General features: G+C 47.5%; 2 protein-coding genes and 1 long non-coding RNA gene across 4 annotated transcripts in view; 1 reads left to right on the top strand and 2 right to left on the bottom strand.

Annotated features, from left to right (window-relative positions):
* ntn2 (netrin 2) overlaps positions 1–13,033 on the bottom strand; it is a 49,642-nt gene extending 36,609 nt beyond the window's left edge. The window contains exon 1 of one of the 2 annotated variants that reach the window (XM_084670569.1): positions 11,580–13,033. The gene's annotated coding sequence lies outside the window, so the exon portion shown is untranslated. Of the gene's footprint in view, positions 1–8,854; positions 9,481–11,579 lie in introns of those variants that run through there. The other variant, XM_084670568.1, reaches the window with a different exon arrangement.
* On the top strand, positions 2,656–6,641 carry LOC146259495 (uncharacterized). Its single transcript, XR_014729566.1, has 3 exons — positions 2,656–4,281; positions 5,080–5,139; positions 5,409–6,641. It is a non-coding gene; the product is annotated as an uncharacterized LOC146259495 (long non-coding RNA).
* Positions 13,034–23,301: 10,268 nt separating the features above from the next.
* On the bottom strand, positions 23,302–25,839 carry nog2 (noggin 2). The gene has a single exon (XM_084670166.1). It carries the CDS (start codon positions 24,571–24,573, stop codon positions 23,938–23,940), a length of 636 nt encoding a protein of 211 aa, XP_084526292.1. The 5' UTR covers positions 24,574–25,839; the 3' UTR covers positions 23,302–23,937.
* Positions 25,840–27,406: the final 1,567 nt, after the last annotated feature.

Genomic DNA, 27,406 nt, shown 5'->3' with positions numbered 1-27,406 from the left:
TGACACGCTGTTTTTATTCTACCACTACTATCCCCCCCACCCCCTCCCTCCCCCCCCCCCCCCTCCCTCCCCCCCCCCCCCCCCCACACGGCACACGGCAACTTAGCAGAAGCAAGATACCGATAATGGCAGAAGCTAGCGACATGCTAAGCTAATCATACAACCAGTTTGGCTCTGCGCTGTGTGGAAACTTAAGGGACTGACACTGCACATTTAAAGATAAATATGAGCCAGTTCCACATCATTCTCTGCCAAGTTGTCAGCTGAGAAATGTAGCTCCCTGACCTCTGTTCTCCTCTGCACGTTTAGAGTTTCACACAGAGATGTCTTTTGCCCTCAGCATCACAGACAGCGTTTTTAACAAGCCGCAAGTTCCCCTCAACGGAGGCAGACACTGTCTCTCATTAACTGTGGTTGAAGTAGCAACAGCTGTGTGAATGTCTGGCTGTCTGTGAAGATTACCACACTGAAATGCTAAGCTAGCTAGCTAGCTAGCTAGCACTGAGCACTGGGCTACTGAAGAGAGGGGGCCAAGGCCTGGTTGACATCCAAACTTAAAGATAACAATCGTTTGGGTCAAGAGTTGAAACTAAATACTACAACACATTTTTAAAAGTCCTAATGAGCCAAACCACTGGCCCTGTAATTATAAATGCAGCCATAGTTGTTTTAGTCATTAGAACTGCAGCAACCAATACTTACAGCATTGTACTTAAATTAATCAATTCTTTCTCTTTAGCATTCCTGCGTGATTTAATGACCAGGGGAATGTTCTTCTGCTGACAACATGGTCCACTAGCAGCAAACCCTTGTTGGCGAGACTAGAGCAGTTTCTGAGTTGATGTATGGATATGGGGCATGGTATATGGGAAGAAATTACGAGCCACACGTGGTAAGCAACTTGCATGGAAGGATCTGCAGTGCCTGAAGGGTGTAAGCTATTAATGTGATTGGAACTGATCCAGAGGGGGCTATGAACGATTGACGGGCTAATTAGCGAAGGTGGGAAATAGAGTGAGGAGACGGGCAGGAGGGGTGAGAGAGAGAGAGGGAGAGAGGGAGAGAGGGAGGGAGGGAGGGAGGGGGAGAGGGAGGGGGAGAGGGAGGGGGAGAGGGGGAGAGAAAGAAAAGGCATTTGAGAGATTATTGATGAACCGTAAGATGGAGAGAGCGGAAGACAGACAAAATGACAGCTATTGCGACAAGAAGAAGAGGTAGTGAGCAAGAAAGACAGGGAGAGAGAGAGAGACGGGGGGGGGGGGGGGGGGGGGGGGGGGGGGCAGCAAAGAAGGGTGGTCCTGACCAAGACATTCCGGGGATCGTTTTTTCAGCTTCTCCCTGTCAACAGGAGATCATCCCATGTTGAGTTGTGTCTCTTTCAAGCGTCGGCTCCTCTGTCAGAGTCCACAGATTAGGAAAACAGGAGGTGCTGAGAGGCTTTATTTCGCTTGGGCGTGGGCACCCAGGGGAGGGGGACGACCAAGGGGACAGCCGAGCTAGCTCGGACCCCAGTCGGAGGCTCCAATGCTGGGGCAGAGGGCTGGGGAGTCGGCCCCCCCCCCCCCAACACCCAGGATCTGAGCGCAGCTCCCTGGGGCTACCTCCGTCAGATGACCCCCATCGGGGGGCAGGGCCCTGGCTCCCTCTGGCCCCCGGGGTCAGCTGTATAGTTATCCCCGGGGGGGGTGATTAGCCACTGGGACTGAAAGCGTGAAAGACTTTTGAATCGGTTAACAAGAGGGTGAATTCTCTCCTAATTACACGAGTGAATCGGAGCCCTGTAGGGAAAGTGAGAGTGGACTCATAAATATCACCCTGGTCCCCCCCGAACACTGCCCTACTGTAGAAACACACACACTCACATACACACACAGTCGTACATTCATACATACGCACACACACACATACATGCACACACTCACATGATGGATAAATAAACAGGATCAATCGACATGACCGACAGTCCTCAAGTAAAAGCGTCATGACGATGGCTTTGTTGGGGTGAGGGTGGGATGGGGTCTCGGAGCACCCCTCTGGTGTTCATTATAGCGGAGGGATGAGGGGAGGGGAGGGGAGATGAGGGGAGGGGGAGGGGGAGGGGGAGGGGGAGGGGGAGGGATGAGGGCAGGAAAGGGTCAACTCTCACAGCTGAGGGTGTCATTAGCAAGGGGATCACTGACAAATTCATAAAGCCTGTTCAAGGCTGCTTTGAGTTATGTCTCAAAGCAGCTATTTCACTGTGTGTTTGTGTGTTCCTGTGTGTGTATGAGTGGGGAAAAGACAGAGAATTGGAAGAAAAATATATTTGTTCAAAAACTGAAACCTCTACAAGACAAATCCCATGAGCTTCAAGCACATCTACTAGTATTTAGTGCCTGTATCACTAAGTGCCTAGGTTACAAGCTCAACTGACCACAGTCTCAACTGTAGACTGGCACCACCATTATCACAACACACCTCTAGCGTCTCAGAGTAAGAAGGGCTGGTTTGGGAACAGCTGTAGCTATTCAATTACATCATATTGATGCTGGGATCTGATTCCAGATCTGCACTTCAACTTCGAGCCAAGGTCCAGGCCAGTGTCAATGAGGGCCTGGAGTGAGGGGAGAGGTGGGGGTGTGTGTGGGGGCTAAGGGGGCGCTAAGGGGATGGACATCTTCCTCTCCTTATTGTCCTTCTGATGGAGATGAAGAGAGAGACAGAAAGGAACAGGAACAACCTTAAGGACAGAGAGACGGGGGGAGAAAGACAGAGAGAGAGAGAGAGAGAGAGAGAGAGAGACAGGGAGAGAGACAGGGAGAGAGACAGGGAGAGAGACAGGGAGAGAGACGGGGAGAGAACGCCCCGTGGAGGAATGTAACTGCTGCAGCCCTGATCGCTCAGCTAAAGCCTTGAGCCCGGCGGTTATTAAAACAACAGAACCTAATCCAGAACCGAGCAGAGACGAGAACCAAACCGGGTAGAACCGCGGGTCATAGCGGTTCTCATAGACACAGGAAGCTGGCCTAAGCCAGAGTTCTCTGGTCTGTGTAGACACACCCAACTTCAAAGGCTCGCCAGGCTGCTGACGGAACACGTTCTTGGGGTATTTTCTAGTAATGAGGTGTTTTTGGAAGTTCCCAGTGTTTGGTCTGCAGGCAGGAGGTTTGGAAGGAGAGAAGGCTTGGTGAATTGAGGCTGAGCAATGCTTTTGCTTTGTGAAACAGCCACAACGTCACAAGGCAGGGTCACGGTTAGGTTACGTGGGTTGATGAAGACTGACAGGACAGGCAGATGGGCGGGTGGATAGGTGCAGGGGCTGCATAGAAACCTCCAGCATGAAGTAAGTTCACGATCAACAATATCTCGCCTAATCCTCGGATGTCATCAGTTGGATCCCTAGGTAGCACACACGTAGTGTGTCGAGATCCCTGGAGAACTATCAGGCATTACAAAGCATCCTGGTCGCCATTTTGGATCCAATTCATATTGGGTCTCAAACGGGTGGATGGTTTTCTGGTTGACTGAGGTGTAGCTGAGCCCAGGAGAGGCCATTTTGTGGTGTGGAGTTTCCATCCAACCACAGTGTGGCTGGTTCAGTACCATGGAGAGATCCCAGAGGCCTGACCTCCTCCATGACTGACTTACCCGGCACACACCCTGCCCACCAGCCAGGCCGGAGCCTTCTGTCACTCTCTGAAGCACGCTCCATGCAGAGAAAACCAGGAGGGGGAAACATGCATGTGGGGCACAGAAGACAAGCACAGAGGAAGAATCTCAGTGAATGTACGTTTCCGATTTAGCTTTAGTCCCTTTTCCTTGGATGGAGATTTGACCCTTCTTCGATGGGTCAAAATCTGAGATATCTTTCATTCACCATGAGAGGTTTAGAATGAAAGTATGTCGGACTATAGTTCTGCGACCCGCATACCTTTCAAATGAAAAAGTTTCTGCGCGTGCGTCATTGGAACCTAATGAGAAGAACCAAGCCCGTTCCTCGGAACCGCCCTTACGGGCTTTGGCGGAGAACATTTACAGCTTCCTGTGCGTCAAGCTGCGATCCGCTTTGATAGAAAACAAATATTTCCGCCACACATGTGCTCTCAAGATGGGTGGAGGATGACACCCACAGCCAGGAGGGCCAAAGCAGACCTTCTGGAGACGTCCTCTGAGATCAGGACGGGTGCTGAGCACGGCCCAGCAGGAACGCAGAGCTGGCAGCCTCGCTCCCCTGATGCTGCCATGACAACCCACCATCCCCTGCTGCACCTGTGGACCCTCTGACCGACGGGACCTGAGCGTGTGAGTACGGTAGGCGTGTTTCTGCGTGTGTAGTTTATGGGGTTTTATGAAGACGTGGGAATGTGCGAGCGTCTGGACCTCCCACGAGGGAGGGGAGAGAAGATGAGTGAGACCACAGTTGAGGACCGCGAGGTCGGGGGAGCCAGGCCTGCTGGGGTGCTCTGGGCTGGGAGGAAGTGGCTGTTGCATGAGGAGAGGGGGGAGGAGAGGGGGGTGGAGAGGAGGGAGGAGAGGCGGCAGCAGAGGGGGGCAGGAGAGGGGGGCAGGAGAGGGGGGAAGCAGAGGGGGGCAGGAGAGGAGAGGGGAGAGGAGAGGGGGCAGGAGAGAAGAGGGGGGCAGCAGAGGGGGCAGGAGAGGGGAAGGGGTTAGAGGTGTACACTTCTTCAAAGCCTTTTGAAGGCTGGCTGTGGTAGGCAGAGTGGTGGTTTTCCCAAAAAGCCCTTCTGACAGGAAAGCAGAGGGTTTTTTTTTCCATTGCACAAGAAGACTACTTCCCCCCCACAGTCAGAACGGCCCACTTTGATCTCAGGGGGAGAAACCGCAAATTATTTTATTAAGTGTTCAAAATACTCAAGTGCATAAGCTCACCACACCCACACAAACAGGAGAAGCACATGCGCTTTCCCTCACACTTGCTCGTTTACAAAAACAGACCAGAACATGCACTCACACACGTGGAGACACATCCAGTATTAGGGGTGCCAGGTCTAGTGAATCATCAGACACCACCCTTTGCCTTGTCCCTCTCTTTTCCCCCTCTTTCTCTCATTCTATCACTCACCCTCCCTTCCCTCACAGGACTGGCTGATGTCCATTTTCCAGACTGGAGCGCTGCTTGGTAATGGTACACTGCACTTGGTGAGTTATGGTCCGAGAGAGGTGGAGGGAGTGAGAGATAGAGTGGGAGAGAGGCACAACAGATAAAGAGACTAATAGGCAGTGAGAGAACAGACAGAGACACTAATAGGCATTGAGAGAGTGAGAAAAAGAGGCAGATTGTGTTTGCCTCTTCACCCACTGGGGTAAAGGATCTCAGCTCTCCCTGTATCATCCATTTTACAGTAGCAAGCTAGCCCCCACCAAGGATAGTAAATATCTTTCTTGTTGTTCTGTCACCTTCTATTAAGCTGTCCCCCCTCCACTGCCCTCTGTGGCTCCATGCTGACTGGCTGTCCGGGAGAGCCATGTGGGTGATCTCTGGGGACTCGTTAAAGAAGGGAAGGAGGATCACAAGGAAAACTTCTCGCTTCAACTGTAGGTTTATTGGCAGTGGGCAGATATTGTTGGGACAACGGTCAGGCTTTCACAAAGTTAGCGGCGGCGGCTTAGACAAAAAACAAAACAAAACAAAAAAACAATAAAGCCCGAAAGCGAATTCCACAAGAGCGGAAGTGACAGCAAGGCAGATGTCCAGGCAGTGACAGCAAAGCAGATGTCCAGGCAGTGACAGCTCCAGCAGGCAGCGAGGCTGGAGGCTGGTCCACATGGCGGAGCTGTCTCTGGGAGGCCCACGCAGACAGACAGACAGGCAGGCAGGCAGACAGACAGGCCCTGTCCACCAGCAGCCAATAAACAACCAGCCACAGGGGGACGGAGTCGTAAAGCGATTCAGCTGAGACACCTGAACACACACGTGGTTCAAAGACCACTTTGTAACTTTGGTTGATAAGAAAGCCTCTGAAGAAGAGCGAGTGAGTGTGTGTGTGTGTGTGTGTGTGTGTGTGTGTGTGTTGTGAGAGAGAGACCTCACACACATTGCCCTGCATCTGGAGGGAATGTGTGGAGCCTTGGCAGGGTACAGGGAGCTTATGTGAAGCCCCAGATCAGCCACAAGAGAGAGAGAGAGAGTCGCCTGAGGGGTCATGTGACAACCTGACCTAAACCCAGGCGTCCAATCAGTATGCACGGATTCTCCCTCTGTCTGTTTTGTGAGTTCACAGAGGAGAGTGTTGGCTCATCACACCACTCCATCACATCAGTGTAGAAATGTTGTGAGTGCGTCTGTGAGTGACTGTGTGTGTGTGTGTGTGCGCCAGTGTGCGTCTGTGAGTGACTGTGTGTGTGTGTGTGTGCGCCAGTGTGCGTCTGTGAGTGACTGTGTGTGTGTGTGTGTGCGCCAGTGTGCGTCTGTGAGTGACTGTGTGTGTGTGTGTGCGCCAGTGTGCGTCTGTGAGTGACTGTGTGTGTGTGTGTGTGCCAGTGTGCGTCTGTGAGTGACTGTGTGTGTGTGTGTGTGTGTGTGTGTGTGCGCCAGTGTGCGTCTGTGAGTGACTGTGTGTGTGTGTGTGTGCCAGTGTGCGTCTGTGAGTGACTGTGTGTGTGTGTGTGCCAGTGTGCGTCTGTGTGTGTGTATATGTGTGTGTGTGTGTGCGTGCCAGTGTGCGTCCGTGACTGACTTTGTTTGTGTGTGTGTGTGTGTGTGCCAGTGTGCGTCTGTGTGCGTCCGTGACTGACTGTGTGTGTGTGTGTGTGCCAGTGAGTGACTGTGTGTGTGTGTGTGTGTGTGCGCGTGCCAGTGTGCGTCCGTGAGTGACTGTGTGTGTGTGTGTGTCAGTTGGAGAAAGTGAGAAAGAAGACCCATTCAAACACCATTAAACATGTCAAGAGAAACATAAGCCTGTAAATGATCATTCAGTGGTTCCAAGTCACCCACTTAAGTAGACAGTGAGGAACACCTAGGAATTCTGGGAAGTGTAGTCAGTAATTATTTGACAGTTGTCTGAATTCATTTGAAACAAATGGCAAATGCTGACTAGGACTGGCTAACTGCTCCCCCAATAAGCCTCAACACTGAGAGGTCAAAAGACCCCAATCAGCCCATGTCATTTGTTAAGAATGACAAATGTTTATCTCCGCTAACGACAGCTGCTAGAGTCCACTGAAAACCGAAAAAACAAGAGGGGGGAAAAAAGAGGCAGCATTCCTCTCCTCTTGTCAAGCTGTTCAAACCAGAGAAGAAAAATATATTGGATGTGTTGACTTTACTCCTTCAGGTGAACGGAGCCAAGAGTCCAGAGGAATCCTGCCGTTCCGTTCAAAGCAGAGAAAACGATCTGCTTACGTTACGGCAACACACATGCACACTCCCTCCCTCACATGTGCCCACACGCATATACACAATCATAGGAATATGCGCACATGTGTACACACACACACACTCACGGGCAAGGAGTTTATAAAAGCAGCTGGAAGTTCCTCTGCATCGGCCTCCCCGCCATGTGGCTCACCTCTACCTGATGCAGCATCATTGATTAAATCAATCATAGTCATTCACTAAAACAAGGAATAAAGCCTGACGTATTTAGGAATTTTACAAAGCCCTTCACAAGCCATCGGAAATCTATTGGCAAATATTGTCACACCGCAGCTGGAATTGTAGCCTAGAATTACAATAATAAAAACATTTCGATACCTATACCCTCCCCCCTTCCCAAGTTACAACCTCTTCGTGGAGGGTTTCCAACAATTTGCCAAAAGAATAAAGATAAGTGGGTGAAGTAGCTAAAGCTCTTTCATCTGTAATACTCGCATGTTTTAAATCAGCTGAAGTGTTTCAGATAAGGAATCTATGTGCGGTGAAACTTCGTTTTAGCGTGTCGGGTTGTTGCTGCTCGAGTCTGGGCTAGGTGATGAGCTTAGGGTGGAGCTGTCAGACGAACCGTCTCATTTCACACGTTGGCCTATACACTGTCAAATTAAACTAATCAGTGGCTTAATTGTTGTTAAACGAAAGCAAGATCTCACACTCTGCGTCTGTGAACACTTATGGTCGTCTTGACCAGAATTAGGATACATAAGTATGAAAGGAGACAAACATAGCATATCCTAATCTCTCTTATACAAGATTTTTTCATAGAATCAAAGTCAAGGGAAAATATTAAAATTGACAAACGCATTGGGAGACTTGGCATCTACCCCGCCGTTGAATACGGGAACCAAGAAGTGTGTTGCTTAGTTTGGCATCGGCACTTGGCCTAGATGGCGGTGCTATTAAAACACATACAGGCTATAGCCTTCCTCTAGTAACCTATATTAAATCCACCACTTAGCCTGATTTCTCGCTCTTTTCTTCCGACCCACGGGGCAGTTGTAAACTGAGAAGAGTTCACACCGCGCTAGATCTCGCACCATGCGCGCTTTGATCGCCCACCTATCCGCTGTGCCCGTCTCCGTTTCATTGCGCCCTGGCGTTTCAGTGAAGGAGCTGGGACAATGCAGACTCTGGCTAAAGTACTGGAGCACATCATTATATGGGTAATGGTAGTAATTATCTTGATGTGAACAAATGGTTACGTGGATATAGTCATTTTCTTTCCACGTTACCCTTCTTAATAATAGACCGGCTAATCTGTGCGTAATGGACGCAATTTCGACTCAATTGATCATATCCGTAGTTCCCAAAGACAGCCTTGAATACAGTGTATCTTAAATGTAATTACCAAAAAAAAAACACAAATTGTAGCTAATTCAGGAAGGGAGGAGAGATAACAGACAAACGCACGTGGAAGTGACAGTACACATCGTTACAGACAGTAGACTTTAAATGGCGCATGTCAGGCCTTTGAGAACTTACCCAAATACCTTCTATTCGCGAATGCAACTCTTTATAAACAAGAAGTCCAATGAGCGAAATCCAAAGTAAGAAATGTATGCATCTGTCAAAAGGTAAACAGTTTCCAAAATACAACGGACACGTCCCTTCAGTAAAGACGGTTACGCGTTCGAAACATTTAAAGCCTGTCCTATCTAGAGAGAAAAATAGGCTACTCAAAAAAGCGACAGCGCGAGGGGACAAAGCACCGAGGTGAGACGCTGCACTCTCTCGCGCCGTTCAGACCAAGTGAAAATTGTCCAATACATCCATTGGTTGAAGAGCGAGCGCAGGAAAGGCTACTCCCCATTAAAATCAATTCCAGATTTTCTCAACCTTCACACAAGAGTGTCTTGGACCACAGTTGCGACCACAGACAGAGCGGTAGAGAGAGTGAGAGAGAGATTTTTAACAACCAATTTGTTTTAGTCAATCATTATTCCTTGATTGTGTCGAGCAAATGACATGCGAAGCAAAACAAACAGTTTGCTTATCTATTACTGGTGATGCCAAACGGAAATCTAAACAATGGAAAAACTACGTTTCTCATTTTACAACTAATACCTCAGTTGCTTTAGTGACTGTTACTGTGTGAGCGTATTTAAATGAATGCCTGATGGTTGGTGTTTTCACGGGCAGCCATATGGCGGTCGTAATGAGAACACACAACATTGAACTTGTTGAAACCGAGTTGAAGGGGCTCGAGGGCTAGGAGAAACTAGAGGCAGATGCGATTGTTATAATGTATTAATTATAATAGCCCAACCTCATCTTGGACATATTAGCCGACGCCAAAGCACAAAACAACCGAATAAGACGAGAGCATATTTTGACAGACAAAAAGGATTGTAGTTCTAGGTTTGCTTGATGCCTTCAAGCAACTGTTTACTTCAAGATCACAGTATTGTAATACTATTATACAGTATATTAAAGACGGTGCCTTTTCAATTCCATATAAATTCGTTTTCATCCCGTTTATTGAGTTAACCCGATTAACTCACTAATCTTTAAAACATATCAATGAATTACAAAACCCTTACTCCATCCATTTGCTGTCATTTGTTTGTTAATGGTCTATTTTTGTTGTCTCCATAAATTGTGTGCGTAAAAGAGAATACGGTTGGTTAACGACTAATATTTCTGCATTAATTTTACTACCCTCAACTTGCCTGTCATGTTGGGTTGGCTACCCTCTCAAACCTTTATTTATAGTGGACGCATATTTAGAAGTGTTTTTGCAGGTGTAGCCATCGGCACCCGTGCGGTTTGTTCAAATCCTTAGCGCCTCCTGCCTCCATATTAAGCTGATCAACATTCCTATTGTATTTACTGTACCTTCCACTGGGGGTAACAGCTCCACAACAACTGATTCATTTGTTCCTTATTTATTGGAGGGAAAAAAAAACTATCTACATATTCAGGGAAATAATTCATACTCCCCTAGAACCCTTAAGAACACACACTGTGTGCGTGCGTGTTGTGCGCGCACTGGGGTTAAATCATAGAATGGAATGCATGAAGCCTAGACCAGAGGACACCTGTCACTCTCTAATATATGGATTCCTTGTCCACTTAGGTCTGCACAGTTTCTCAACTCTTAGCGGCATTCATACACAAGCTAACAGTGTCAGGCCAAGTTAGGAGAGAGTTTGAAAAATAACCATTAGGCCCTATTGACCTACGTAGGGTCGTGAGGAATTCCTCTGATCAGACATGACAAAAATATGATAAATTGGCATGTCTTGTCCCTTCGGAATACAAAAACAAATAACTTCTGCAGCCTTGCTTCTTCCCCATCTAATACGTTTTCCTTCCCTCTATATTTAACATTAACCATGTTAAAATGGTGGTATTCATTGATTTACAGCTAAACCGTATTACATAGGCCTATAGACATCTTTGGTACATAAGTAGACAATTTCTGTTGTCTATTGTAACAATTTGGTTGAATCTTTTCGCGCCTATTCATGTCCATCGCTTTCCATTCTTCTATATTACTATTTTTCCCCCGTCATCCTACTTCCTCTCCTTATCTTTAAATCTCGTTTCTCAACCGTCTTTCCTTATCACACACCCAATTACCGTTAAGGACATGCCAACTAAATTAAAACATGTCAGTCATACGTCTCTTTCCCGAGCTGCCTCATATGTATTTGAACACCTAGAATGAACATGAGTTTAGGATCACGAAGAGGTCACTTCCCTTATACATTTTACCTTAACTTAGATTTCCTTAAAGTGCAACCTTTCCACTTCGTAAGCAGGCTAAAGTAGCCTATGCCTTTAAAATAAGGACGTCATTGGATGAAAGATCTATGTGATAGCCTAGTAGAATAGGTATTCAAGTTATTAAATTTAATATAGCCTGGATTACATATATTTCAGTATTTTGATGTAGGCTAGTAATAGGCCTATGTGATCCATTTCTGTCTGGTCACCTGTCAAAAGTGGTACTTTTTAAAATAATACATTGTATTTTGATTAAATACTATAGCCTAGGCCTATTGCATTGAAACAAGTACTGTGTCTAACCTTTATCTCAGTACACAAAACCTAGAGCGTTTATACTATCTGGATAATGGACCCACACCGGGTAGCCACTAATCTAGCTAGATTATCACTCTCATTACAAGTGGGGACAGATTAGGCTGCATTAAAGAAAGGATGAAAGACAGTAAAAGTAAGAACGGGCAGCGCACTCACTCACTTGCTGTCACAGGGAATTCAAGCGGAGAGCGCTATGTCCTCCTTTGTGTTGCGGCACTTGGATTACTGAATTTGTCTCCAAAACAAGCTCCAGGGATTTTTCCAAAGCCCTGTTCTCTCAGCGTCGGGTTCCCTGCGGCGGACACCTTTAAGAAAATGTCAGCCTCCGGCTGCTTTTGCCTCGCTTCATTTTGGCATCACTGCAAGGCAGCGCAAGAGGCAATGCTTAGCCTACCTTCCTCAGATGGGAAATTCCCAACGTTACATTTTAAATAGGCAACGGGCGCCATCTTCTGACCATATTCCGTCCTTGCATTATACAAAATCGATATGGTTATTTCCGAGTAGGCAACGATACGGTGACGGAGTCTCTCTTTTTCTATTGTAGGCTTTAGTACCGAACCTCATTATATTTGACCTATTGTTCTTGACTACTGAGCTTACATTTGAGCAAACATGAGTTGCCTACATATGGAGCAAATGTTTCTGAATTCAAGTTGACTGAGCATTGCAGTTTAGTGTGACTAACACCCATCAAAGAAACATATCAATTCCGCAGGAACCAAGGAGCCTGCTACTATCTGGCAATAATTAGGTCGGATTATAAACCCCATTCATCAGCAACAGGAAGAGTGATCCCATTTTAATAGTGTTGCTCTTGTTTGTTTGGCAGCGAGAGCAGACGCATCACCGGATCCACAGTTTATCCCTTCACAGTCCGTTCCCAATGTTGGAGTTCGGATCGGTGGAGGCCGTGGGACGGGTTTGCCCTGCGGCGTGTAGGATGAAGAAATGTGGAAACGCTTCTCATGACCCCCTCTTTGTAACTTCAGTTCGGTGTAATTATGTGAAGCCTAAAATGAATGGCTTTCTTCCCTTTCTCTCACTTAAATTCAACACAGACAGTCTTGAAGTGGCAATTGGCAGATATTTCAATTTAATAAACATAGATGGGGTCGAATAGCTTTAAAAAGTTATCTAAAGTAAAACAAAAACAAGAAAAACACTTCACATGAACTAGTTGCCACACTCTATAAGTGAAAATCCTACTGTATATCTATAGATTCATATGCCTTTTACATCTGCCATCAAAGGGGAAAGGAGGGTGAAGCAGAGAAGACCAGTAAACTTCAACAGAGTGATAATTAGACCCTCTTGGCAAACATAACACGTCTCGCGCACAGAGGGGAGAGACCCTTCTCTGGCACTTCAAACGTCACTGAGCTCCATTGTAAAATAAACTGGCTCACAGTTCCTCTCAACACATCCACTGTTTATACCCAAGCCTCTCTGGAACGAGTCCTGTTTACTTTCCTTCGGCTGACTCATCTTAAGTTAAGACAGCATGTTGGCGTTATTGTACACATCCTCTCACACACTCACTCGCTCACGGGCAAACGAGGGGCTGAGTTCAAAGGGATGCTGGTAAGTGAGAATGGAAAAGATATTAGTGGTGATAAGATGACACATTTACACACACACATACACACACACACACACACACACACACAAATACACTAACGCAAACTAACAGGCGCACCACACACACACACACACACACAAAGGTTCTCTTAGTCAACATAGACTGAGGAAAGAACAATTAGATTCCCACACAAGCCCATCTATCAATTCTTCTGCTGTATGGGAATTCTATAACCTGATTAGCGCCAGCTACGCCATGACGTCTGCTCTACCCAGACCCAGGTCCTGAAGAAGATGGTTCGGGACATGAAAGTTAATTAGTTAATTAGATGAACATTAACAGCTAGTGTCTGACCACCGCCATGGCTGCAATGTGTGTGTGTTTGTGTGTGTGTGTGTGTGTGTGTGTGTGTGTGGGGGGGGGGTGTGTGTGTGAGAACAGGGGGCACCAGCATGCTCAGGTACCTCCCTGGTGGTATTTCACCCCTTCATTTGTGAGGAATCCAGCGTCATTATTCTAAAGTGTTGCCATCTGGAAGTGCTTGGGGAGCTCCCATTTGAACTCAATGTGAGTTCTGAAGGCAGAAGGAGAGTTGCGAGAACTCTTAACGAACGCTCACGTTCTGGTTCTCATTGGCCTTTGATATTCATGAGCTCCGAATTTTGGCACAATCGTGTGATTCGTTAGTCTGATGTACGGCAAGAAGAATGCCACCCAAATAGCAGGCGAACCGGCCCAGAATGCTTTGGGGCGCGGTGAGACTGAGGAGTGGCAAGGGGGTGGGAGTAGGGGGGGGGGGGGGGGGGGGAGGATGGGGTGGGGTGATGGAATTCATGCGTTGTATGTTTGTTTCTGGTTAGCTTGGATACAATCCTTTTCAGCCCGTGTGTCATGGTGCCTAGCTGCAGTCTAAACACACGAGGCTTTGAAGAGCGGGGGCTCAGGCCCCCCTGGAGACCCCGCACACGCAGGGACACCCATCAGGCCTGATCATGGCCTGAACAGCCTTGTCAGGATCCTGGAGGCCTCGTCCCCACAAGAGGCTCATCGGAGCTGGGATCTGAAGGTGTGGAAGGGGCCTGGAATGTATGGAGGATCCTGGTGGGACTCACTAAGAAGAGGAAAGTACTTGACGGACTCCCAGGAGTGTTCACGCTGTGTGGAGCTGATAGGAGCTCAAAACACGACTGACCTTCTGACTGCAGCCTTTCCCACGCAGTCCACGCAACGTGATCTCACGGCAACATGTCCGCGTAGCGACATGTCTGACATAGAAAAGATGCACATGGGAGACGATGGCAAACAAAGACACGGCAAGCTGTGAATGTGTTTAGAAAACACCCTGATCGACAGCTGTACATCCTATATGCCCCGTGAGAGTGTTGCTAAGTGACAGGTGTGATCGGCTTTCAGGAACTGTTCTAAACATCTCGTCCTGCAGTGCAAGGTGTCGTCATCAAGTGTAGGTGTTCGTCTGGACAGCAGGGGGCAGCGTTGCTCCAGACTCTGCATGCCTTGTAGCTGTTCTGCTCTCAGTCCTTGAGAATACCTCCTCAGCCCTCAGGCCCTGTTGGTGGATCAGCTGATATTCCCCAAAGTGCTCTCTAAAAATAAACGTAAGCTCTGCAGAACCCTGTGGAACCTAACTACAGAAGAACTCACTGAAAAACTACAAACTTTGTTCGGTGGAACCCTTTTCAGGTCTGTGAGGTTCTGCACATGGAACTCTTGAGTGTTATTGCTTAAATTTGCCAGATCAGCTTTCTCCTTAACTTGCACTCCAAGAATAAGAGTTTACCTTTAATGTATCATTATAGGAAGCGAAGAGCATGGAGTGTGTTATTACTGCTGTCAACTAGCAACACAGCCTTTCTCTGAATATAAAAGACTGGTTCTTGCTTTCAGCTGAAGGGTAAAACTTCGTAGCACAATGGATGTTATGACTTTTCTCTGAAAGCCTGTGCTCAGTTCAGGCGAATAGTTATGCTCGCATGGTTTCCATTATCATTCTGAAGAGGACTTCAAATCACCATTAAAAGGGTGTTTAACACTCTACTGGCATTCATTAATGATTCATTCCAGCTTTAAAAGCCACATTTATCATTGCTATGGCCTTTCATTATTAAAGTAACATTAACTGACCACAAATGAGCCCTTGGGGCCACCATACCAGGCAGGGTCACAGCCAAGTTCCCACAGGGTCAAACCTGACCTGCACTCTGAGCTGAAAAGCATCTCTCTGGGTCTCCCTTAACATATCCTCTCTATTCAGACTCGCGCGCGCACACACACACGTACGCACAATACACACACACACACACACCTCCCCCTTCCTCCAACTCACCCTTATGGCCCTATGTGTCTACTCCCTAATTGGTGCTTTCTTCACTGTGTGTGTGTATGTGTATGTGTGTGTGTGTGTGTGTGTGGAGTCTCCCTCCCAGTGCAAGGCGTCTTACAGCAGGCCCCCCTCTCGTGTCGGAGGAGGAGGGTGGAGGGGCGCCTGCTCCTCTGTGTGGCCTGTTGACACCAATAAACCTCATGCAGCTCCTCTGTGTCGTGCTGTGGTTATGTCAGCTCCTCTGTGTCGTGCTGTGGTTATGTCAGCTCTGTGGCGTTCTGTGGTTATGTCAGCTCCTCTGTGTCGTGCTGTGGTTATGTCAGCTCCTCTGTGTCGTGCTGTGGTTATGTCAGCTCCTCTGTGTCGCGGTGTGGTTATGTCAGCTCCTCTGTGTCGTGCTGTGGTTATGTCAGCTCCTCTGTGTCGTGCTGTGGTTATGTCAGCTCCTCTGTGTCGTGCTGTGGTTATGTCAGCTCCTCTGTGTCCTGCTGTGGTTATGTCAGCTCCTCTGTGTCGTGCTGTGGTTATGTCAGCTCCTCTGTGTCGTGCTGTGGTTATGTCAGCTCCTCTGTGTCGTGCTGTGGTTATGTCAGCTCCTCTGTGTCCTGCTGTAGTTATGTCAGCTCCTCTGTGTCGTGCTGTGGTTATGTCAGCTCCTCTGTGTCGTGGTGTGGTTATGTCAGCTCCTCTGTGTCGTGCTGTGGTTATGTCAGCTCCTCTGTGTCGTGCTGTGGTTATGTCAGCTCCTCTGTGTCGTGCTGTGGTTATGTCAGCTCTGTGGCGTTCTGTGGTTATGTCAGCTCCTCTGTGTCGTGCTGTGGTTATGTCAGCTCCTCTGTGTCGTGCTGTGGTTATGTCAGCTCCTCTGTGTCGTGCTGTGGTTATGTCAGCTCCTCTGTGTCGTGCTGTGGTTATGTCAGCTCTGTGGCGTGCTGTGGTTATGTCAGCTCCTCTGTGTCGTGGTGTGGTTATGTCAGCTCCTCTGTGTCGTGCTGTGGTTATGTCAGCTCCTCTGTGTCGTGGTGTGGTTATGTCAGCTCCTCTGTGTCGTGCTGTGGTTATGTCAGCTCCTCTGTGTCGTGCTGTGGTTATGTCAGCTCCTCTGTGTCGTGCTGTGGTTATGTCAGCTCTGTGGCGTTCTGTGGTTATGTCAGCTCCTCTGTGTCGTGCTGTAGTTATGTCAGCTCCTCTGTGTCCTGCTGTGGTTATGTCAGCTCCTCTGTGTCGTGGTGTGGTTATGTCAGCTCCTCTGTGTCCTGCTGTGGTTATGTCAGCTCCTCTGTGTCGTGCTGTGGTTATGTCAGCTCCTCTGTGTCGTGCTGTGGTTATGTCAGCTCCTATGTGTCGTGCTGTGGTTATGTCAGCTCCTCTGTGTCGTGCTGTGGTTATGTCAGCTCCTCTGTGTCGTGCTGTGGTTATGTCAGCTCCTCTGTGTCGTGCTGTGGTTATGTCAGCTCCTCTGTGTCGTGCTGTGGTTATGTCAGCTCCTCTGTGTCGTGCTGTGGTTATGTCAGCTCCTCTGTGTCGTGCTGTGGTTATGTCAGCTCCTCTGTGTCGTGCTGTGGTTATGTCAGCTCCTCTGTGTCGTGCTGTGGTTATGTCAGCTCCTCTGTGTCGTGCTGTGGTTATGTCAGCTCCTCTGTGTCGTGCTGTGGTTATGTCAGCTCCTCTGTGTCGTGGTGTGGTTATGTCAGCTCCTCTGTGTCCTGCTGTGGTTATGTCAGCTCCTCTGTGTCGTGCTGTGGTTATGTCAGCTCCTCTGTGTCCTGCTGTGGTTATGTCAGCTCCTCTGTGTCGTGCTGTGGTTATGTCAGCTCCTCTGTGTCGTGCTGTGGTTATGTCAGCTCCTCTGTGGCGTGCTGTGGTTATGTCAGCTCCTCTGTGTCGTGCTGTGGTTATGTCAGCTCCTCTGTGTCGTGCTGTGGTTATGTCAGCTCCTCTGTGTCGTGCTGTGGTTATGTCAGCTCCTCTGTGGCGTGCTGTGGTTATGTCAGGAATGTCCCGGGACTATTGTCGCCCCACCACCCTGCTTTTGGTAACCCGTCACCACGCATTCTCCAGCAGTCTCCAGTGCTCACACACGCACACACACACTCTCGCAATCACTCTCGCTGAAACCTAGCGAGCCTACCCCTTCCACACACGCTGGGGCATTCACACATTGTGTATGCACACACACACACACACACACACACACTCACGCCCCCAAAACAACACACTCACAAACACACACACACTTTCAGCCTTGTATTCTCCTCGTCTCCTCGCACACACACACGCGCGCGCGCGCACACACACACACACCCCCTCCCGGCTGTGTGTCCCCTCGTCCCTTGCTTTGAATAGACCACCTCAGTTGAATGGGACAGACAGGCAGGCGTCAGAACATCAGGTTCATGCTGTGGGATAATAGAGCTGGTTATGTTCACCTGTTTGGTTCCCTCTTTGTCCACGGGAGAAAATAAAACAATGGACTGAGTGTTTTCCCCCGGCGCTACTATGCTTTCTGAGTCCTTGGGGACTTCTCCCTGCCCCCTTTAGAGATGTATGTAAGAGTGGACACACACACACACACACGGGCAAACCTGCTAAATAGACTTAATCCATGCATCGGCAAAGACTTCATGCAGACATTCAGGCCTTCCTCAAAGATCATCAGATGCAGGGAAGATGTTTCTTGCAGCATGTTGTTTACCGTTCGGCCGGTATTATTTTCCCCTCATGATCCCAGTCCCTCATGCCACAGGGGTGCACACATACCTGGTTTCAGAACTCCTCGAGCCAGAGGTTTGATTGGTCGTTTGATGGGGTTGGGGGGGCTGTACACATGTTAGGGAGAGAGGCGCCATCTCGGCCTAGAAAACTATTAGGCTCTGTAAATACACACTGTGGAGAAAGTAAACATTCCCAGCATGCCATCCTGGCTTACTGAGGGGCGCTGGAGACAGCCGAGGGACGTGGTGCAGGGAGGACTCTGTGTGTGTGTGTGTGTGTGCATTTCAATGTGTGTTTGTGAGTGTGTGTGTGTGTGTGTGTGAGAGCATTGTGTGTGTGTGGGTGCATGCATTTAAATGTGTGTTTGTGAGCGCGTGTGGTGTGTCGGGGACAGAGTCTTTCCTTCCAAGCAATCAGGACGCGCAGTGATGTATAAGGAAAATATAGAATCTAATTGGGGAAAACTCAAGTGTGTGTATATATCAACCAGGCGCAATCATGATCAACTGGAGTAGTCAAGTAAACAACTTGAGACGTTTACGAATTACCTGTGTGTGTCGTTATCATTATGAGGCAATTATGCTGGAACACCTTGTGTGTTTGTGTGGACTGGTGATGAGTGTTAGCTGAGGATGGTTGACATAAGTGTGTGTGTATTTGTGTCACAGTGTGCATGAGTATATGTGTGTGACATTGTACATGTGTGTCTTACAAATACACATATATGTGTGCATGTGTACCTTGTGCGTGAGTCTAAGGAAGCACACACCTTGTGGACCACGTCAGTTCAAAATGTTGAGAAAGTTCGCTGGAGGTGGCATGTCAGTTTTGAAACAGGGTCAATTTGTGGCTCATTTGATGGGCATTCAATGGTTCCTTTTGAGTGTATAAGGAGGTGGATGTCAATAGTGGTCAACTGCATATTTCAGTCTTTAGATTCATTTTTAGACATAAGGCTACAACACTTACACAATCGCCCGTCTGTCAGAGGGGTAATATTCAAACCCTACACATGAACCTACTTTCAGGTCCATAAACTTTAACGCTGTTTTGAATCCTGATTGGTGAGAACTTGATAAAGCCTGAATGTGGATCTTTCTAGAACCACGGAAGGCGGAAAATAAACTAGACGCTAGAGGGGTATTTATGAACACAAAAAACTCAAAGTATGGCGAGGGGGAGCGAGAGAAAAAAAAGTCAGTAACCATGGAAACAGAGGTTGGCGTGTGGTGTATTTTCAGCCTGCGTGTCTTCATGTGGCCCCTAGACCTCTAAATATAGCCCGACACTATCTGTTACATCTAACAAGAGTTAAATAGAGAAGTTACCTAGCGTGACTTGGGAAATTTGATTCTGGCTCTTAAGTATCTGATTAAAATGTTACCACATATATAAGATCCCAGCGTGTGAAGAAGCTTCAAGGGACGTTTAGAAGCCGGTTCGAACTGTACCTCTAGTACAGGCTGGCTTGGCAGGGAGCGGGGCGGGGCGGGGGGCATGTCTAAAGGGGGGGGGGGGGGTCCATTTCAAGGGCAAGGCAAAAATCTGGAAATGAAGAAGGTGTGTGACATGGATTCAACCCTGAAACGATGCTGCTGCTTCGGGCCGCGCGTTGGACACAGAGCGGACGCTGCTACTGTGTCGCCGAGCGCTGATCTGACGACAGTTTGACATGTTCTCCTGATTACGACGTTTGAAAGCAGTGACAGGGGAGCGGAGGTGGACTGCAGATACTGCATCCAGAGCGGCGTCCAGGGAGAGGGTCACCATTTCTGGCGTTTAGAGTTAGAGGAAGAAGAACTCCCTGTGAAGGACTGGGAGAGACCAACGGCTTTTACTTCACCACCAAGAGTTAAACCATGTTTATTTTGGATCCCTGGCCTAGATTTACAAGTACATTCAATGTGTGTACATTCCTTTAATGCATGTCAGCCATCTATCCTGCTCATACCATCATTAGACGGTTGGAGTTTCTAATGAACGTCTTCTGGTGGTTGAGAAAGTGACCTGATTCTGAGCATCATCTAGAGACCACCCGGAAGTCTGTAACAGATCTGTAAACCCACACCCAGACATCCACACACACACACACACATACACACACTGCCACCGGCCACACATGCACACTGTCAGAAGCCACACACACATCCACTGTCAGCGGCCACACACACGAACACACACACACCCACTGTCAGAAGCCACACACCCACCCACAACATACATAAACGTCTGCATACACTGTCATATACCTCCACATAGACCAACACACTGTCACAGCACACACACATACATACACACATACATACATACACACATACATACATACATACATACATACATACATACATACATACATACATACATACATACATACATACATACATACATACATACATATGTTCACATACAATACCTACGCACATTTCTATCAGACATAAACTCCTGCTATTGGGCACACCTCGACACACACACACACACACAATGTTCCAGACACTGTGGTTCTCAAGATGTGGTTCAGGCTTTATACCTCTCTGACTGACTGCAGTGCATTTGGTATCAGCTCTGGTGACACATCTCTCCCCCTCCTCCCCCTCCTCCTGTTTAATACCCTGTCATCATCAATAACCTCAGTCCTGCTGACTCACGCTTTTACAAGCAGCCCCTGTCTCTGTCTGCATCTGTCTCCGGCAACCATGCTCCCCACCACGGCTCTGTCTGTGGGTCTGTGTGTGTGTGTTTGCCTGTGGATGTACAGTCATTATGTGCATTCACACACACACACACACACACACACACACACACACACACACACACACACACACACACACACACACAGAGAATCATACTCGCATGAATCCCTGCATGTGTAAATGTCTGTGCGTGCTTGTATGTCTCTGTTTGTGTGTGCGTGTGTGTGTGTGTGTGTGTGACTCCATCGCTCACGAGTGTCCTGTAATTCATCATGGTAACTGACTCCATAAGAAGACTAACCCCACTATACTCCATCTCACTCAGTCTTCTGTCAGCTCCATCCGTCCCTCTCCTCAGGGCCAGATCCCTCCGCAGGGCCGGATCCCTCCGCAGGGCCGGATCCCTCCGCAGGGCCGGATCCCTCCGCAGGGCCGGATCCCTCCTCAGGGCCGGATCCCTCCTCAGGGCCGGATCCCTCCGCAGGGCCAGATCCCTCCTCAGGGCCGGATCCCTCCGCAGCCCCGAGGAGAACTACTTCCAGGCGTTCTCCTGAGTTACGACACTCAAAAGGACCGGTGTGAATTGCTATGTTCGGCCTCAGACGTAGCCATAACCTTGCTTCCAATGACGCCTGGAAGACACGACTCTAATCCACAGTGGAACCAAACCAACATGGTTCCCACTGAACGCCCATCTCCATGTTGTTCTTGTGACGCTACCTATAGGTCTAGCCTTAACACGGTTGGAGTCTACCATCACATATTGAGGGCTCAGAATCCATGATCTGCGTGCGTACTGTGTAAATAAACACCCTGACTTTACATACCAGTACTGAGGCATGGTAGTCATGGAGACCTATGACTGTATTTATCACAGCTGACTTGCACAGTGACGCCCCAGGTTCCCCCCAGGTTAAAGAGGTGGGGACGTTCCATGTACAGTTGGGTGGTATGAGAATGTCCTGGTAGGCTATCGATAGTATAGGAGATGTGAGCTCATACAGTAGGTAGTGGCACCCAAAGCACAGATATTTAATCAATGAAACATTAAGAGGATACCGTGGACCACTTACTTGCAACAGCACAGAATTAAAATGAAATCGAATGGTCTTTGCTAAACACCATAACATATAAACTTTTTGTGAATTGTGTCACAAACGGTTGGGAGATTGAGAAATTCAAGTAACGAAACATTCAATCCAATTTTTTATTTGTTCGTCTTTCCGTCGCCCATATTTTGCATTTGTGGTCGAGCTTGGTAAGGGATATTTCGAGAGGCAGATCAGCTAGCTTTAATTTGCATGGAAAAATACATATGCATGTCACACAGAGATACAAAATAACAACGCCTGAATCATGCGACTGCCTGACGGGGCTGTTTCTAAAGGTGCGCACCTAGCTGGCTGGAGCACTGCGGCGTATTGCCTTTCACACGCTTCTAAAATACTCTCCGGGCAGAGCCTGAAAGGGTTACTGTTTCCCAAAGTGCTTCATTCTGCTCAGTCGAGAGGGGGCGGCTCAGTGGCGCCGCCGAGTCAGAGGCGCAGTTTCTAAAACCCCGAGACATCATCAAGAAAGAAGCTGACAGTAAGGAAAGCAGCCCCCCTCCTCCACTGGCTGCCTGCCGCTCTCCTCTCCTTACAAAATCCCTACAGTATATCTGTCACAATAACCGGACGGCAAGTGTCAAATCCAACTCAGCCCGCAGAGTCACAAATCACTTGAACGCGCTCAAGATGGGTCGAGTGGAAACACGGGTCTGGTTTTAGGACGTTGGGAAAAAGCTCGAAACGTGTGGTAGTGGAAGCTCTGTTTAAGTCGTTGATTGTATTTAAAGAATAATATAAACACCATAAAATCCCTACTAAGAGTGAATGAGCCGTTGCTTTGATTTCATGGGGCTTAATTCCATGTGTGTCTCGGGCGCTTTAATTGGCCATATCTCTTTAACTTGCAGACAGCTTACCCGCTGTCCAATTAATAGTCTGGTAACGTCAAAAACAGTTCACCATTGTTTTATGGTCTTTGTTTTTTTCGGAGGCTGTCATGAGCTTGAATAGGCGCCGGTCTGCTTTGCCTCAATACAAACAAGCTTCAGTGGAACTTGTGCAGAGCCTTAAGGGAACGGCATGGACTGGGACATTTCTGGCTCGCGTGCCTCGCTATTTCATCAACTGACCGTGTTTGAAATGTCTGAATCATATTTTACCGTTATGTTAACACCTAAGATCCGATAAATGAGCGGTTTGCGTAGGAGGATGGATTCAAACAGCCTCTTTCCTACTCTGGCGCTAACAATGAGAGCCAGTTCTGTGAAGGCACTTGAGGTATGTGTTGCACATTACCCAACATACTAAATCACCCGTTTCTAAAATCACACTGACAGCGTGGAGCGTCAGTAACGTCGCCTTCGATTCATCTCACTCTGGACTTGCTGTGCATTTAGCAAGTTTGCTCCGCTCCAGGGCAGTGTACGCCCCCTTGGGCAGGGACAAAAACTTCGTAAAGCAACTTGCTCGACACTAATACATGTTGAAAAGATAGACTTTATTGCTAAAACGTGTAACCATAACATTTACACTGATATGTTTACTTTTTATTTTATTTTTTAGAAATATTCAAGTAGACATCTCCCATAATTTCTGGTATACTCTGCTATTTTCTTTCCTTATGTTCTATACTCACAATCGTTAAAATAATAAATAAAACATACAGATTTGTTTATTTCTACAATACTATGTATTCCAAAAGCTGAGTTCACGCCTTTATATATATCTTTTTATCCTCAACTTTCAATTTAATTATTATTGATATTAATATCATACAAAAACTCTAGGCAGCATTGCAGTGAAGTTACAGTCAGCATCAATGTTCAGTTGAAAAAAAGTTAACTTCTTGGAGAAGTGTATGCATTCCATCTTCAATTTTTCATAAAAAATAAAAGCTCTTCTTTCTGAAGTGCTCGTGTTCCCCTAAAAACACGTTTCAGGGCTGAAATAAAATATGGTCCTGTTCATTTACAAAAAAATAGCTGCATTTTTTCTTAAATATGTACAATGTTGGTATTTCAATTAAAATGCTATATAAAAAAATAGAATCGCTATGGTGCCCACCTCAGATGAGAGTTTACAGTGCAATAGAAAGCGCGTGTCCAGTCCACTCCCCCGATCCTACACTCCCAGAGAGAGACTCAGCACGAGCACTTGCACTCTGAGATGATTGGGTATTGCACCGGTATCCACGTACAATATTTCTGTCTTAAAAACCCTTGACAATACCACCGGAGGAAAGTCTTGGTGATCGACTTGACAGGTTTGCAAAACATCCCCTCGGGGAAGGAACACGAGCGCTCATTGAAACAGTTGCCCTCCTTGATCCAGCGTGGCCAGAACCTCACGCCCAGGTCCTTCCAGCTGTATACCACCGGACAGTGCGTATACGTCCATAACCACTGCAGGAATTTCCTGCGTGCTTTCTTGCCCACTTTTACCCTCTTCCCATAGGGAGTCTCCGTGAGGTCAAGCTTTTTAATATCGTTGGGCATAGGTCCTTGCAGCTTCATCTGTGTGTCATGCACGGAGAGGTTTACCAGCACGGGCGAGATGATGGACATGAAGTTAGGGTCGAAGTTGCTGCCCAGTTTTTTCCGCAGAGTCCTCTCGGACAAGTCCTGCTCGCGCGGGTCGTATTCCGGGTCAGGGTCCTCCTTTAGGTCTGGCACGGGGAGGTTATCGCTGGGCGAGGGACGAAGGCGAAGATAATGCTGGGAAACTCCAAGGTGAATGGACACCAGCACATAAATGAGTAGCGTTTGAGAGAAGCCCATATTTCACTAGTTTACGCACAGGCTCTTCTTGTGTATTGGATTCAGTTCTTTCACCGCTACTGTGCACTATGAAATGAGTTGCCTGGGGGCTTCATAAATAGTCGAAGTAGAGGCACGAGCAAGACGATACTTTTAATAGACCACGTCGGGTTTGAATGACATGGACTGGAGCGCTTTCTTTTTAGGGATCCTTAAACTTATCAAATTGCCTGCTGATGCAATCTTGTAGCGCAAAGGATGCCTCTGTTTTGTACAACAAACAAAAAAATACTCAAAGAATGACGTTTAAACAGAAACAGCACTAAACAAAATGGGAAAACTCTATTCACTCTCTCTCCCGTTTCAGTCTTTCCTCAAATTCACTTTGGGTTTCTTGTGGTTGTCATGGTTACGCCAGGGACTCAAAGCCACGACAAATTGTCTAGACTGGATGACAGTGGCTGAGGCGAGAGTTGCATGGAATGAAGTGTTTCTAAAGATCCTCGGTCCCCTCTGAGACAAAATAGATCCAGAACGCCCCGAGAGAGAACGGCGCACAAAAGAGTACTTCACCAAGTTTTAAATGTCACGGGCTGGCAATGAGGGCTGTCTTAGCCAATGTTATTTTTACGCACGGCTTTTATAAACGTGGCTTCTTTCAACGTGGCCTGACGCTCTCAGGTTTGACAAGGTCCAAGCGCAAGCGCGCAATCCATGGACTGCGAAAAGTTCTTTTCTGCCCCAGTGCGGTATTCCAACGTTCTAATCAGTGAGAAAGTCCACAATATTTAGGCTGTTTAACCTGAAAGACGACGCACCACTGATTCTAAATTCAAAAGTTATGAACACATAATCATGTGTTCAATAGGTCGTTGAGAACCCCCCAAAAATGCCTTTCCTCACAGAACTCTGTATAACATTCCTCGAGGTTTCTCTGCGAATAAAAAGTTTCTATTTGGCATACAGTTTCACAAGGTATTATGAGCTGACACGCAGAAAATGCATAGCAAATGCAAACAGTGTCATGCCAGTCAAAGTTCAGCCCAGACTACTGTCCCTTCACCGAGTTGACATTTCGTTGAAAAAAAAAAATCTAGAAGTCCCACCGCCACTGCATGACTATTCAGTCCGAGTTCGGGAGCCTTTTGCCCGGTCAAAATGTGCGGCAATCCCTGGGGGAGAATCTACTCCTTTGAAAGCTGGTACAGTAGCTCCTACTTAGTCGCTCCTACTTTAGGAGGTCTGAGACTTGGCGCAGAGCTCTTTCTTTGCTTAGGCACACTGTGTGTGAGTGTGTCTGTTGCGAGCGGTGCTCAGTCCCAAGTTAAATATCCCCTCCGACGGTAAGAAGTGTCAGCGGGTCCTGCCCACCGCTGCCACTTTCGCTATGATTGACAGCGCCCCCGGCCCCCTCCCATCCCAACGTGGAAAATATCTGCCACAATCGAAGGGATCAGCATGGTCCTAGAGATATCGGGTTTGACTCCGCTGATATTCCACACGATAGAATGTCAGGCTGTATTCTGTTAAATCCTACAGCATATTTTCCATCAATAAAGTGGAATGAAGGCAACCTTTTCTTGAAATGGCATCCCATGTCGTCATATTTAACCCAGTCCTTGCTCAAGAGTCCCGCGCGCAACACACGCGAGTTAATAGGTTCAATACGCTGTCAATATTAATTGAAGCACTTACCCGTTTCCTATTCTGCATTCCCAGGAGTTGGGTGGGAAACGTTTAGTTGGGTGTCTGAGAGGGTCTGCGGAAGACTTTGTTCACGAGGTCCACACACAGGAATTTGGTGTTTGAACTCTGGGGTCACCAAATAAGCGTCCAATTAAAGCTATTAATGGTCATGGATAACTAAACGGTACCTTTCCCATGCTAACTAACCGTGGGGTCATGAAAGCATGTTTGAGGGTTTGTAGTTTTGTTGAACTAATCTGTTTAATGATGGCATTACGAAGTAGCAGAGGGCAGAATAGAGTGGTCAAAAGGTAAGGGAACGTCTATCTGGTGAAAGAAAACACCAATTGATCCAAGGACACTACAGAGTGACTAGCTCACCAAACACTTAACATTAGCTGCCACGATGTGAGGTTCTCATCTGTTGTTTTTAATTGTGTTGTAATCGTTTGAAAAGTGGGATATTTCGTCTTTTGGTCGGGTCCCATCAATGTGATCTGAGCCCTATCCATCATCAGGGTACGTTAAGTTTTTAACAGGCACACGTGCTCTGTACTTACAACGAAACAACTTCAAAGAGGAGACTGCTTCTCGATTTGATATTGTGGTTGATTTTTCTTGCGCCACTAGAGGGCATAGATCCTGCGCGCAGAGACCCCTACGAAAAAAATCTGTCTTTCTATGACAGTTGCTCTCTTATATGAATTCATAAACATATAGGCTACGTTTATATAACATAATTGTGTTTCAAATGTGATACAGCATTTTCTTTTATTTGAAGGGATGGCGTAATTTGTAGTACATGAGGTTTATTTTTACCTTCATCGAAATATATCTTTCCAAGGGAGTCAAAATTTGGATGATCTTATTCAGACACAAAGCCAAGCTAGATACATGGAGTGGCTTTGTGTAAACAAAAGAAACACATCCATAAAAGAAAACACGACTAGCAATAAGACCTTTGAGCCAAATGCTTGTTGGTGTTGGTGATGAACAGTTGACAAGTGTCTCAGGAGCTCACAACACAGTAGGAAAATCCTCTCCAACCGTCCCAGCTAATCTCAGTTAACTAGCTAATGATTGGGGAGAACCCAGAGGGCAGTGGGCTGCTATGGGGGCTGTGATGGGGGGCTGTGATGCTGAGCTGTCTACAGTAGACCTGCTGCTA

Source organism: Hypomesus nipponensis, chromosome 13, assembly GCF_054491055.1.
Source record: "Hypomesus nipponensis isolate SF chromosome 13, ASM5449105v1, whole genome shotgun sequence".
Taxonomy (NCBI): domain Eukaryota; kingdom Metazoa; phylum Chordata; class Actinopteri; order Osmeriformes; family Osmeridae; genus Hypomesus; species Hypomesus nipponensis.
The sequence above is the reverse complement of the archived record's forward strand: the minus strand, read 5'-3'. Positions and strand labels throughout refer to the sequence as shown.

Excerpts from the sequence above, each read along its gene's own strand:
- nog2 (XM_084670166.1), bottom strand. The coding sequence starts at position 24,573 with ATGGGCTTCTCTCAAACGCTACTCATTTATGTGCTGGTGTCCATTCAC.